The 14634-nt window shown below is 43.8% G+C and overlaps 3 protein-coding genes across 4 annotated transcripts; 1 reads left to right on the top strand and 2 right to left on the bottom strand.

Annotated features, from left to right (window-relative positions):
• Positions 1-1846: 1846 nt before the first annotated feature.
• DFL_001380 (uncharacterized protein) lies at positions 1847-3797 on the top strand (the record flags this gene model as incomplete). Its single annotated transcript, XM_067629993.1, has 8 exons — positions 1847-1915; positions 2051-2243; positions 2339-2458; positions 2522-2649; positions 2717-3108; positions 3181-3402; positions 3471-3546; positions 3612-3797. The coding sequence occupies 8 exons, from the start codon at positions 1847-1849 to the stop codon at positions 3795-3797; spliced, it is 1386 nt and encodes a 461-aa protein (XP_067495959.1).
• A 593-nt stretch (positions 3798-4390) lies between these two features.
• On the bottom strand, positions 4391-8657 carry DFL_001379 (uncharacterized protein; the record flags this gene model as incomplete). Its single annotated transcript, XM_067629991.1, has 11 exons — positions 4391-4424; positions 4486-5177; positions 5241-5262; positions 5322-7093; positions 7170-7276; positions 7335-7494; positions 7560-7744; positions 7798-7826; positions 7882-8330; positions 8396-8487; positions 8549-8657. The coding sequence occupies 11 exons, from the start codon at positions 8655-8657 to the stop codon at positions 4391-4393; spliced, it is 3651 nt and encodes a 1216-aa protein (XP_067495958.1).
• A 2715-nt stretch (positions 8658-11372) lies between these two features.
• DFL_001378 (uncharacterized protein) lies at positions 11373-13221 on the bottom strand (the record flags this gene model as incomplete). Of its 2 annotated transcripts, none has more annotated exons than XM_067629990.1 (4): positions 11373-11465; positions 11516-11878; positions 11934-12737; positions 12802-13221. In XM_067629990.1, 4 exons carry the CDS (start codon positions 13219-13221, stop codon positions 11373-11375), a joined length of 1680 nt encoding a protein of 559 aa, XP_067495957.1. The 2 variants fall into 2 exon arrangements, with proteins under 2 accessions (XP_067495957.1, XP_067495956.1); XM_067629989.1 differs by having other exon boundaries at positions 11525-11878.
• Positions 13222-14634: the final 1413 nt, after the last annotated feature.

Raw genomic sequence — 14634 nt, 5'->3', positions numbered from 1 at the left:
CTAGTACGTGACCACACAAAAGGGTTTTGTAAACGCGCTAGAGCATCTGGTTTCGAGCTAAGGATAAAAGTCAATTTTAGCCAAGGTTGTTCGCGTGTCCCGCGCATCGAATCCCTGGCCCTCGCTCTATTGGTACGCTTTTTTCGCTGTAGGAAGCCCGAGTTCTTCTGACCTGAATTGATGAAAGCTCTTCCTTTGCCCATATGAACCAGACACTCACAAAAAGTAAACACCCTATTCCAAAAAGGGGATTAACGGATTGCGCCATCCTTCAGATCAATGATATGATGTATGCAAGTGCCCAGTGCATGTTTCCAAATTTTGATAGTGAGGGCGGGGTTGAATGCCTGGAGTTGTGAATGTGTATCGAACGAAAACTCCGATGGTACGAGCGCCCTCATCTTGCCTATCTGCATGGCGCCTTTTGCTCCATGTACAGAATCAAAATGCGGCTATCGACCGCCATCCGTCGTAAGCTTACACAGGGGATATACATAATTATTCTGTATTTACGCCCAAATTCAGAGATAAAACATAACTTCAGCGTCAAACTGACGAGCTTTGCGCGAGGTTTTGAGCAAGTTATTTTGACAGCGACGTATAACGAAGCTAGGGAAACTGTTGCACGTTACGCAGAAGGTGGTAGGGGCACGGGATATTGTTACACCTAGCACTTATTTCTTCCAACAACCATTGGGAATCGGAAATAATCAGCACCTGCATTACAGGGAGTTTTAATCCCAGTTAGGATCTGGATCTTCATATGCACATCGGGATCTTAAGATTTGCCTTTAACTGCAGAACCTTATTCCCTGTTTCAAGAATTTCTCGAGGAGGACAAGACATAGATTTTGACGATGCACGCCTAGAATGGAAAAGAATGACAAGAACGGACACACATGGGCCCCGAAGCTGCAGCTAGCAGGCAGCTAACAGCAAGTAAAGTAACCTGGAAATATGGAAAATTACAAAAGCAAAATTGGCCCCACCCCTTGAGGCGGCCTATTATCAACGCAAAATCCACCACATTTCTTACCGTTCTAAACCCTGACAGGATAATTCTGATATCACTATTATAGAAGTACCTACCTTTACACCCTCTCAATTGATGAACTTGAGAAGGCAAACTAAACCTTGAGAATATGTAACTCGGAACCCGGCCTCTAATCCTATTAAATTATTTCCAGCCGTTAGCTAGCCCTGAATTCCTGGAAAACTTTGCGCTTATACCTTGACGCCCCACACTATCTCCAATGGAAATGATTTGCATATCGATAATACTGAGATCATGAGAGCTTCTGCAACTTGAAATGAGACCCCGTAGTTCATGACTATTCCACTTCTAAGCCAGGCAAAATTATTTCTGGTCTCGGAACATCGAAGCCTAAGTAAATATGCACAGATGGTACCATGAACCTCTCTAAAGGCGTCATTGCCATCGAGATAGACATAACGTCTGCCTTGATACCGCAGCTTCGTCATAGTCCTCCGGATCTCGGGGTTGATGCGTCAATTGTTAGACTACGTTGATCACGAGCCTACCGCTGTAGGCACTGCAGGTACTTTCCAAGATGCATGTATTGTCAGGGCTATAGTTTTTGGTAAGATCTTCATCCTACAGTATCGACTATCTGAAGCCTTGAGAAGTATAAATCCTGTCAATAGAACGCTAGATCGTATATCTTTTTTTTCTACATCACTCATCACTCCTCTTCTCTTCCTATATAAGACATACAGTCTCCTCCTGGGATCAAATCGAGGTCTCCAAGTCAATTCTACTTGATAATATATAATATCCTATTTAATAACTACTACTACAGTAGTCTTTTAATATAATATCTTCAAAATGCCGTTGACACCACTCAAAGCTGTCCTCCTTTTGGCTCTCCACGCCGCCTCCACCTTCGCCTCGCCGGTTCCGAATCCAAAGCCCAATCCTTTGTCGATTCCTGGATCTTTGATCCCAAAACTTGGTGCAAGTCTAGCAATTAGATTAAATCTTCTATGAAGCCACTATTAAATATTCTAACAAAAAAATATTATCTTATAGGGCGTAACTGATGTTCTTGCTAACTTGGCACCCCCACTTCCTATCCTCAGGGTTCCAACCCCACCAATCACGAGCCCACCGTTCACCTCCAGCAACCTTAAGCCCAAGAAGCTTGGTTACTTCTGGACTGGCCCAGGAAACATTGCTTATGCGGATTTCCTTGCCGTCTACTCCCTCGACGATGATACTTTTGGTATGTACTAGCTATCTCATCTAATATATCTCTAAATTAGAAGCTCTATTCCATTAAGAGTTACTGTGACTAATATTCGATTTTTTTTTTTATAGGAACTTTCATCACATTGGTCGATGTTCCAACCAGCGGCAATGAGCCACATCACTTGAATGTCGCTCATGACGGAAAGACACTTGTCGGAACTGGTCTCTTGTCTCTCCTCAAGCTTCAGGGTATGCCCAAATTCTCTGTTTGCTTTTACTCTGATTAAATTTCTAACTTTTTCGACCCTTTAGATGTCGAATACTTCTTCGATATCAGCAATCCCTACAGGCCAAAGTTCATCAAGTCTGGCCGCGCTATTCTCTCATCCATCGGTGACGAAATTGTCGCCAAGCCAGAAGGTGGCTTCTTCATCACTCACGTAAGTACAACCTAGATACCTACTCTTTCCGAGAACTTGCGATTGACTCAGATTTCAATTTCTGTAGATGGGTTCCGCCGCCGGTACCGACCTTGGTCGTCTTACCGAGTGGGATGCCCATGGAAACTTGATTGGTGAATTCCCCGGTCTTTTGGACGTTCCCGGCACCCTCAACATCCTCAAGGATCAATTCAGCCCCCACGGTCTTGCCATTGACTTCGACAAGAATATTATCCTTACTTCTGATTTCGTTGTCCCACTCTCTACTTTGAAGCCAACCCTCGGAATCCAGAAGGCACATACCCTCCGTCTCTGGAAATTGTCTTCTCGTACCATCATCAGCACGATCACTATCCCCAACGGTGGCGGAATTCAGGATGTCAAGTTCATTCCTGGAAACAAGGATAGTGCTGCTATTGCTACTGCTGTTGATTTGGGACAAGTTTGGATTATCTACCCGTAAGTCTTTTACTTTAACAAAAAAAAGTAACATTTTCTAGGAGCCATATACTAATATCCGAATCGTCACAGATTCAAGTACAATGCCGACGGTACCCAGGGTGTTGCCGAACTTCTTTACGATCTTGGTCCAAAGGCTAGGGAAACTGTGGCCATCTACACCGACTTCTCTGCTAATGGTCGATTCTTGTACTTGAGCTTGACAACAGCCAACCACATTGCCGTTCTCGATCTCAAGAACCTCAAAAAGCCAGTCCGTCTTGACGATCCAAATGAAGTCCAGCCAGTCGTTGGGTACGTTCATCTCTTCCGATGAATTTTCACATTTTAGGCAGCATCTCTAACAGCCTCCACCTTTATAGTGTCCACTCCCTCCGTGTTACTCCTGATCAAAAGAACTTGGTTGCTCTCGGCTACTTCGTCCAGCAAGGCGATATCGTAAGTCCTCCCCCTCACTGAACTTCAATAATTGAAAGCAATTCCTAACAAAATCTCCACAATAGGGTGTCATCAACACCCCAGCCGACTACAAGGCTCACTACGTCGACATTCTACCAAACGGTGCCCTTAGCTTCAACCGCAGCATCCCCTTCCAGACTGAGTTCGCAAACCGTGGTGGCGGTAGACCACACTTCTCGGTTATTGCGGACTTGACTGATCCCAAGCATCCAAAGTTCAACTCCTACTAAATGGGGGTGTTAGAACACGGTGGTGCAATAGGAGGAGTGTTCGAGTATACATATGTGAAGGAGGAATAAGTTGAAGAGAGTTTGATATGATCATTAATACCCATTTTTCTTTTTTTCTTCTCTTAGTTTTGTATTTATTTCGGAGGCTTATATCACGTTGTATGGGTGCGATAATATTCTTACACTGGTGGGTAGTTAATTTATTCTAATGAAGTTTTATTTCAATCTAACTATAGTTCATCCAATTGGTTTACTTCATTGATTCGATAGAGTCAGTACCGAGACTAAGAGTGACTACCATTATTCAATTTCAATGGCATCAACCATCCATGGCCATACACATATAGCAAGTTTCCTCAGGGATCTTACAGTTCTTTACATGTTTCGTCATAATGACCACTTTAGGCATAGAATAACCTTAGGTATCTATCTTGAGCACAAGGATTAAATTTTCCTATTAAAATTATCATTATTTCTCCCAATGGCCGTATTCATACAGCCTATGACAAATCAATCTCAAAGTATCTACTACACACTAACAGAAACGCAATTCTATTGCATCCCACATCTCAAAGACAAATACCAAGTCTCGCTTAAGTCCGATCCACAAGATTATAGACGTTCATCCTATATCTCAGTTAGCACTCGCCCCACCTATCAAAAGACCACAAAAAATGGTTATACATACCTTCTCGATCCACCACAGATCTCCGCTGTATTCCCCATACAAGTATTTGTACAAGTACTCGTCTCTTCACCAATAAAGAAATTTGCACAATAACATTCTCTTCTATACTCCAGTCCAGCCCAAACATAATTACGAGCTTCGCAATAATCGAGGCATAGTTGTATCGTCATCAGATCCGTGGTATATTTTATGTACGGATTTACGGCTTTCACATAGCTGGCGGGAGGGTCGAGCCAACATCCTTTATCTTCCCAGTGTTTGGTGGGGTCGGTAGCGGGTCTGGTGGGTGCTGAGGGGTCGTTTGAAGTTATGGTGGAGGTTCTGGTGGATGTGGTGAATGTTGTTGTTGTTGAAGATGTTGAAGATGTTGTAGATTTTGTAGTTGATGTAGTTGTTGAGGAACTTGATGATGTCGTCGTGGACTTTGTGGTTGATGTAGTGGTTGATGAAGTCGTAGTAATTGTTGTAGTTGAAGATGTGGTCGTGCGGCTGCTGGTGGTGGTCGAAGACGTCGTAGAACTTGTGGTCGTCGAAATACTAGCATTCTCCGGGGTGTATCTTGTGCTGTCATAGAAGATATTCATGAACATGCCATTACCACCACAAGGTTGAGTCAAATCTCCAGTGCAGCCCCAAGTGCATTTGGCTGCCCCTTCGGGGTAAAAGTAGATACTGGGTGGAGGAGTATTTCCCTACGGAATACGGATTGATGTTAGCATGAGGCATCGGGCGAATTGGATTTTGGGTATTATTACCTGCCAGCATTCTCTACGATATCTAGTTTAGACACTGTCGTGTTAGCTTTAGCTTTTGAAATGGATTCTCGGTGAACTTACTGCGTCCCAGCAAAGATATGGCTATTATTTAGCCCCGTTTGAGCACATAACCCAACTGTAGCTTGATCACCTAGACCGGTATTTTTGGTAAAAAGCCGCCCATTTCCACCGTCTTGATAACATCCCAAATATCTATAACGCGCTATTCCATCAGGGAGCAATGGCCCTAGCTGTCTAGAAACGGCTCTTCCTTCGAAGATAACTCTATGAATGTCCCAGTTTGCCTCATTCACATTCAGCACCCATGGTTCCGATACAGTATGAGGATCTGTGTTAGGCACCATTGGTAATGGCTGAAATTTCACAGTTGCGGCCCCGCATTCTCCTGCTGGTACATTATATCCTTCGAATAAATCATCGGCTGCCGAAGGGGCAAAGATTTCGAGTCCCCCTGGTGGTTTAGATAACGTGACGATCAAAGGGGAACCACCGTCATTACAAAGTCGGATATTTTGAACACTTGAATCGCCCGAAACGACGTCTCCAAAATCCACAGAAAACTTTTCTTCCCATTGACCATGAGAATTTTGTATTTCGAAGCGAGCTTTTGGTGCTGTCGCAGCACTGCCAGTGAGCAGAATCTTATCGGTGCCACCGTTAGATTCAATTTTGAGAACAGAGTTGTAATTACCGACGCCGTTGACCGCTTTGAAGTTTGCTGTAACGGAAAGACTAGCTCCAACTGCGATTGATTGCCCAGAGGTTGGGAGCGCCGTAAGTGTGAACCCCGAACCAGCGCTAGCGGTACCATCCCCATTATAAACGACATTAGAGTATGTGATGTCAGTATTGTTGACCTGGTTTGTCGAAGCAAATGTAATCTTTGTGATCTGGAGCGTAGTAGAACCAGTGTTCGAGATCGTGAAGGCGACGGAGACGCCAGCAGCAGACTCTTCGCCGATAATTACGCCTCCAAAGTCGACGGTAGAAGGATTAACATCGAGGAATGGCCCAGAAGAGACGATATTTCCTCGTATATTTAGTGGCTGGGACGTCATATACTTCGCAATTGTGTTGGTTGTCAGGATATTGACGACTGCAGATTTGAGGCCTGGCTTATGAGATCCGGTCGTGAGGTCCCAGACGACTGGGAATGTGAATACACCATCCTTCTTGACTTGTGATGTTGGGAAAGAAGAGTTCTGTACGCTAAATGATGCATCAGAGACGACTGCGCCATTGACTTTGGTGGCAATGATCCCAGTACAAGTTACAATAACCGTTTTCGACTGTCCGATTGTTAACTGGCCAAAGTCTATTGGTTCATCACAGTTCAATGCCGGATTTATGGGCGAGCCCAATGCAATTAGTTGAGCATTTGAATTGGCGACGTAAATGCGGCCGTCGCCAAAGGCTGGCCGTGCAAACTTGCCCATCCCTCCGGTTGATGGGATAGTGATCTCGACCATTTCTCCATTTTCCGGAACAGCATAGAATGCTCGTAGTCCGATGTTGTTGTCACAGACCCAGACAATCCCGGTGCCTTCCTGGCTCTTGTATGAGGTCACTGTCACTGGACCCATTTTACCTCCAATCGTTGTGGTGGATTTCCCTGCCAAAGTAAACACTGGTTTTCCCGTCGAGTCCGCTCCCAGCTTATAAGCGACGAGTGGCGAGCGTGTGGGAGTAAAGTAGAAGTATCCACCTTCTAATGGGTAGCTTCCTGCTCCACCAAAGGTTGGGTTGTCAAGTTGAATGATTTGAATGCAATTATCGCTTCCACCTGGTCCCAGTTTGTATCCACCGAGGTCATCAAGATTAACAACGTATGCCTAATAGGATTGAATATTGTCAGTATATCCAAAGATGGAAAACGGTGGTAAACTTAGCAGGGAAGCGTGAATATACCTTCGCATTCTTTCCAGCTGTAACCCCCATCCTTGCAACACCTTGCCCCCTAAAGGTAGCGGGATCAAGCATAGTAAGCCCCGAAGCCCCTAAATCCTTATCGGCAGCTTTGCGAAAGTATCAGCTTCAAGTACTTGCAGAAATTCTAGAGAATGGCAGTTTTACCATCAAGAGATATATAGTCAAACGGTTGGAAGTAGTCGAAAAGCGAAAGTTTTCCAGTCTCTGGGTCGATTTTCATATGAACAACGGCCTCATTTAGCGTTTTAAGAGGAGTCTTCCCACTAGCCGGGGTATCTATATTTTGGTGCGCTTTTCCGTTGGCCTGTTAAGTTTGATGCCGTTAGCAAATGTAATCTCAAAATAGTCGACGTTGAGAGCTAGCCATACCGTGACAAAAAACAAGCGGTTATTGGCGTCCGTAGATAGACCCATTCCACCTTGCCAGATAGCAGAGCCGCCGCCACCACCATCAATAGTTCCGGTTTGAGGTTTCGTGAATGGGGCATTCGTAGTTGTTAAAACGCTGACAATCTCTCTGCTCTGAGTATGTATGCCGAAAATCCATCCAGCATCTAACAAACACCAACATTAGATTAGATTTCAAAGATTTTCAGGGGCAACTTACAATTATACTGGCCGCAATGTGAACCAAAACTATCAAATCCTCATTATAAACTAATATTGACAAGCAAGCAAAGGTCAAACTTACGCGCCGTAGACGACATTATTAATCAGAGCCAACGAAGGTCTCTGATTGTGAGTGCCTCCAACAAAGTACTTTTCCGGATCCGATTCCGAGGGAGTGCCATCGATAATAAATGGATATCCCGGGATATCTTCGAATGTAAGAACATTCACAGCATAAAACCGGAAAACACCATTCTCCAACCCCGACTCCTCGCCTCTATAACCCTTTGAGAAAAAATACATAATATCGGTTAGAGGATCGATGATAGGGGTTCCAACGATTCCAACGGTGTTTGGGAGGTCAGTGCAGCCAATGTCGACAACCAAGAATGGAGATCGGACTTCACGAGTTCGGATTAGAGTCCCGTTCACCGCGTCGACCGAGTAAATCTTGTTTTGTGTAGATGCTAAGAGGACAATCTGCCTTGACCCTGGGGCAGAGGGCGTGTAAACTAGAGGTTTTGCATAGAACTAGAATTTTATATTGTTCAGATGCTAAGCCTATAATACTACAGATGAGAATTAAAATAATATACCTTCTCATTCTTGTTAAAAGTCAGACGCCATAACTCCCCAAAGTTTGCGCTGTTTACGGCATTGGGGTGGATATTATGATTAGGAAGGTAGCCTGTCATGATGATGAATGAATTTAGCACCGAACAGGGCCAATATTATCGTATTCGTCTTACCAGACTGTGATGGGTCGGCATCCTGATATTCGTCCGTCGCCGCAGCAGCCTGAGCACTGCCTGCTAACAGAAGCAGCAATATAGACGAGACCGCTGCTTTGAACCGCATATTGTCTATCGATGCCTTTGTCGTCAAGGAAAGCCTTAAATTTCTGTCGCAATAGGCCTCCTAAGTGCGTTTTGGGGCTGAAGACACTTAGTGCATATTAAACCTTTTACCAACCGGACTGTGCTAACAGCTGCACAGTTGAATATATATATTTTGACACTTCGAAGCTGACCCTGCATTACAGCCTAAATTCACGGTATCCACATTACATATATTTTAATGATTCTCTGATCCCCAGAATCATGGCCGTGAGCCGTAGCTGTCCGGAGAAGTTGATTCTTGCGGAAAAATACAAGATCCCAAGAATGAGGGGCCCGCCACCTCAGAAAGCAATCGAGCCGACTTGCTGGTTCGCCTAATTAGTTGCAGTGTTCTCCTGCTTTTAGAGTTCCAAGTTTGGCGTCTAGCATGCCGAGCCAAGATACCAAGGCCGCCACCTTGAACTTTGATCTCCCCGTCGACGGAGGGTATTTGTGCCACCAACCCCTGAATATAAATTTACAATTTTGCTTTTACTTGCCGTTGCATAAATTAACCAGTCTCTGTATACTTTCCCGAAAAACGTGAAATTTGCTTCCCGCACTATGGTAACACAAAGATTTCTTCCGCTGATCGACGAAGGGTGAATTTCGTATATTTGGATTACAGTCTGTCGAATCGAAATGGCAAAGTACGTACCTAGAAGTCGTACATGCGTATATAAATTTATCTAAGTACTGGCAATTGAGAGATAAAAATTGTACTACCACGACGTCTATAAGTTGAGGTTAGCGTGCGCGCGCCATGCTTCTCGGGCCGTCCTTGAATCTTAATATTGTACGACCGGTCATGGCTACTGTTAAATTGCGGTAGGTGAAGGAGGTTTCTCAAGCGGATGCTGTGAGTATCAGACTACAACGGGTTGCCTCCGATTAGCATACTATTCCAGCGCTAATTAAAACTCGAGGCTGACTGGGACTGAAGTGGTTATGTGTGCGTAAGAGCCTAAATGATGAATTAAATTATTTACAATAGCCATAGCATAAGCTGTTAATTAGCTGATGCAAGGCCATAGAAAGGGTATGGAGCTGGCCTCGCTATGCTAGCTTCAACGAAGCGGTTTGCCGTGGAGCCATAATTACTATTCACCAGGATTGTGCAAGATATTAGGACCTTTATCATACCGTATTACTGCGGGGCGAGTCCTAGCTTTTTGACTACATACTGAGTCCCGTAACGAAGTTTCAGAACTATGAGTAGGAAGATTGAGTGTACCATTTGTAACTCAACCCAGGCCTGAGAGGTACCGAAATTAGAGGATCAGGATGGATATTTCGAATATCGAAAGAACGATATTTGCGGCTACAAAGACTCGTTCGTCCTTGCTATCTCCATATTGTGTTCTTTTTTGTGTTGCAACATCGCCCCTGTTCGAATTTGAGACCTCGAACATGGAAGGAGGTTGGTGTAACCACCAGATAGCTGGTAGGAGATGGTCAGACTGCTGGATCGATAGAAAGTCTATGCTGTAAACTTCAGCAGACTTCTGTTGACTGAGGTTTTTATCTGGTAAACTCTTCGAATGTTCCTGGCCTGGTGGGTTTCAACGTCATACCTGTCAGCACTTTGGTTGCCAACGACGCGTGATAATTCATTTCAACCATTTCAACCACGCGTAGCCATCATCTGCGCGCAAAGTATTCTCAATCATACCACCTCCACGACGAGACCAAATTAATCGATCGATGCCAGCCGTCTTTTAACTTATCCGGGGTTCTAGCTCCAATGCGGGTCTTGTGCTCAGAGGAACAGACGTTCGACAACGTATACGATAGGTCCCCTCGATCCCACATGGCCACAGGCTAAAAAGCTAGCCTTGAGACCTTTCCCTTCTCATGATCCGAATAAATTGCAGTGGACTTTCCCCTTCGAAATTCTTGTTATAATAGTGCCTACACAAAAAAAAGACTGTGTACGTTTAAGCATAAGTAAATCTTTTTCATATAATTCTATAGTAAATTCAGGTTTAACACGTAGAGAAAATCTTCTAGTTGTATCTTTTGCCACTTTTACCTATTAACTATTAGTAGTTGTGCCTCAGATGGATCACCAGTATTTATTTCTGATAAAAATATTTTTATTAGTTATTCTAATATAATAACATTATTAATCTAGTTATTTTCTAAAAAAAAGTTACATACTACTAGGCTGAAAAGGCTGAAACCGGAGGCATAGTCAATGATGGAGGTAACGCAGGTAGAAGCTGGTAGAACAGCATGCAGGAGGAGGAGAGGGAGCTTACTGGGCTGGTGGTAGAGGGTGATGATTGAGGCTGCTTTCTTGCCAATATCTGGCTCATTAATATTGTATTACATTATGTCCGGTCTAGGTCCCAAAGTCCGACGTTGCTCGTCGAGCGGAATAGGCTGAGGGACTTTAACAAGGCGGGGTTTAGCCAACTTCCCATCCTTATCCATATCCCACAACAAGATATGGCGCGACCCGACAACAATGACCACGTGCGCCCTGATCTCACGCCCTTTCGCCTTCTCTATCACTTCGGGGCTCTCGACGTAAGTCTTCAGCTGCGAAGCAACGTGTTCTGAACCCAATCTTTGATTGTTCCACGGTGGTACTTATTATTCTCGGAGAGTTCAAGTTGGAGAATGTTTTCAAGCGTATACTCAGGCTCACTTAAGCTATCTGCTTTGGTGATAGGACTAAGACCCGGTACTTTTAGGAAGTTAATTCGAAAAAATTTCCATTCTGTGTGATTAGGTATTCGGGGACTTCGATAAGAAGATCGACGAAACCGATCTTCTTATTGTGCTAAAGACACTGATGGTTAGATATTGCTAATAAATTAATGGTTGATTTACCTTTGTCACTTTGAATTCTAGTCGTGGAAAAAGAAGTTTGTTCCGCAGAAGGCACGAGTAGAAGCTATCCCGATGGTTTTCCTCAGTTGTTTTAGTGAGATCGTTAACGCTGGTCTCCCGTTCTATCATTAAGCCTCGATAAAAGTTAAATGTTGGCTCAATGTCCCCATTCTTGTAGAGCGTGTCACAAGCAGGGTCTATAAACATCGATAGGTTATATTTTTCGATAACTACGGAAGCAATGCGGCTTGCTGAAACGAGATTTGGTATCTTCAGATACTTTGCCGGATTTTTGGGGTGAAATGTGAAACCACCGAAGTATATCATTAAAGAACGCCAGGACGCAACGCTTAGGTTCGATTTCTAAAAGAGATATAGGTTAGTCTGAACAGCAGTAGAGGTTGAGATTTTAGCATACTAGATCATGAAGCGTAAGGTTCCGCCTTAACCGTCCATATTTGAGACCAGCGAAGTCCCCATCATCGCTATATCCGAGGGCTTCTTCACAATCTTTTATTACTTCGGATGAAGTAGCGAATGCGCGAAGAAACTGTTCGGTTATTTCCGAGTTTTCGGGATCTTCAGTTTCTGGATCGCCTCCTTCGACGAGATCCTGAAGGTATTGCAGACACGTCTCTGTATTATAAACAATTTCGACCGGCGTATGTCTGCAGAAATGAAATCCGTTGAAAGACGTAGTCATCTCTAAAAGGTGCTTGTCACTCCTCTGGGTGTTCTCGCTGATCTCGTCATCAACCTTGCTAATCTCTTTGCTGTGTTCGCTGATTTCTTTTAGCACTGTTGACCAGAAAGATTTAAAGGTTTTTCCCACTGGGGTGGTGTGCCGGGCGGCCTCTGTATTACCGGGTGGATCGGGGTAGCAATTGCTGAGGGCGTCATACTCATCAACGAGTAAATAGATTCCCCGAACATCGGCAAGTGCATCCAGTTGTGCCCGAAGTGCGAGTTCAACTACTCCGACACAGTTCTCAAGACTAATGTGAGCGCTGTCTTCGTTAATTTCTTTAAGTAAATCAGATCTTTTCCGACCCAGGTATGAGGCGTATACTCTGTAGAAACGCTTAATAGAATTATTCAGGACCTGATTCAGTTCTCCTGCGAGATCTTTGGAAGCTCCGATCCTAGAAAAATTGAACTTCAAGACGAAGTATTGTCCCGGCTTGATATTTCCTTTATCGATGTCATTTTGCACATCGAGACCCTGAAGTAATTGAAAAAAAAAGTAAGTTTCCATATCAAGATTAATCAAGAATATTATCACTAACCTTGTAAAGAAATTTGTGATCATCTGCATACTCAAGACTATGGAAGTGTTGCAGCATGCTTACTGCTAACGTTTTACCAAACCGACGTGGGCGGCAGAAGAAAATGAACTTGTCAAGTTTGTTCAATTTGGAGATGTAGCGAGTGCGATCGAAATATACCTGACCATCCTGCTGCAACAACTCTTGAAAACTTATACCAGCAGATCGGAAGAACTCCGGTTTGCCGTTAATTACCACACTACTACCAGGGACTCGTTTCCTCTCTGGCTGGACTTCCTTTAGCTTGGAGTGCTTCGGCTGTGTGCTCATAACCATTCGTAGGATGGCGGGACGCGAACGTATCGAGAAGAGAAGTGGAGAGGAGGCGGCGAGGCGGGTTAGTGGAGAGCGCACACTGGCCAGAGAAGGGAGCAGCGGCATCGGGACGAGGCGTATTAGTGAAGGCCAGCTGGCAGACTCAATAGCAATACAAAAAGGGATTCACGATAGCTTCAACTATCGACCTCCCAGTTTGTCTTTCACTTTGACAACAGACGTTCCCTTCCAGGAACAACAAGAGTAAGCTTTTTGGAAGAAAGTTATGACGTGATGTTATGCATGCCAAGAATTTGGTTTGCTCAGGACTTGGCATTGCCCGGAATAGTCGCAGCAGCCAACAGTCGCAGCAACCAATAGTAAGCCTCTGTTTTTAGCGTTCAGGGCTTGTTATCTATCTGAATCAGTCAAGAGAGGCTGTCCTCGTAGTATCATGAAGGTGTGTGAATGCAAATATATCAAACGATAAAAAGATATAACGCATAGTTTGCGTAAATTATGGTTCGCAAATTTTGTGTAAAATAATGTCGTAAATATATTGACTATAAATAGTTAACATTTCAAATTTGATATTTAATTTGAAGGGATAATTTTTTTTATTCCCTTTATACTAGATAGATATTTGATTTTTGAAAATTTTAGATAGGACGCGGCACCGATCTACTAGTATTCCATTCATTTCAAGTATGGGGTAGCTTGAGAATAATATTTGTAACATAATTGCAAAGCTACGATATGTATCTAAGCTTGTCGAGGGTGCTCGAAGCGTGATGCGATGTATCTTAGGTGGTAGAATCAACTTAGTACTCAAATTATCCAGTGCTGATTCGAGTCGTCACTGGAGGGTGGCTATATATATACATTCTATATACATGAGGATGGACATCCTTCCGTGAACACTCTACAGTGGTCTTTGCCATCCGGCTCGAGGCCTGCCGAAGGCAGCTGTATTTCCTATCTAGGAAATGTCGTGTGTTGTCGCGTGGTATTTCGGATATCACACTCCGTAGGAACGTCACGGTCTCCTGACAATAATAATGCCTAATTATTGGTTATTATATTTTAAATAATAATAAAAATACCTGCTGTTTCACTGTAATCTTTTTGATTTCAAAATGGTTTTGTTAACAAATATTCTGATTATTAGCGTAAAGGGTAGCGGAGTCTTGTAGCTAAACCCTATGCTAGGATGAGACGACAACGCGAAAAATGCAACAAGGGCGAACTTCAACCCAACGACGAAAAGGAGCCCAGGTTTGTGATTGTGCTTGTGATGTAGAGCCACCCAATTGAATTCCGGCTATTCATTCGATGCCTCTTCATAGAACCGGGTTGCATTGCAAGAAATTCTGAAAGAATTCCTGCATCAGGTAGATTTTCTGTGAGTTAGTGAGTTAGAGTTCTTCTGGGGGACCTTTAGATTCTGTAAAATTACCGGGCTTGGAAATCCTCACAAAACTCTACTTTGGCTTTCACTACAAGCTCTTCAAGTTCAAGCTCTTCAACTTCCAACACCAC

This window comes from Arthrobotrys flagrans, assembly GCF_004000055.1.
Source record: "Arthrobotrys flagrans strain CBS H-5679 chromosome Unknown unitig_15, whole genome shotgun sequence".
NCBI lineage: Eukaryota > Fungi > Ascomycota > Orbiliomycetes > Orbiliales > Orbiliaceae > Arthrobotrys > Arthrobotrys flagrans.
The sequence above is the reverse complement of the archived record's forward strand: the minus strand, read 5'-3'. Positions and strand labels throughout refer to the sequence as shown.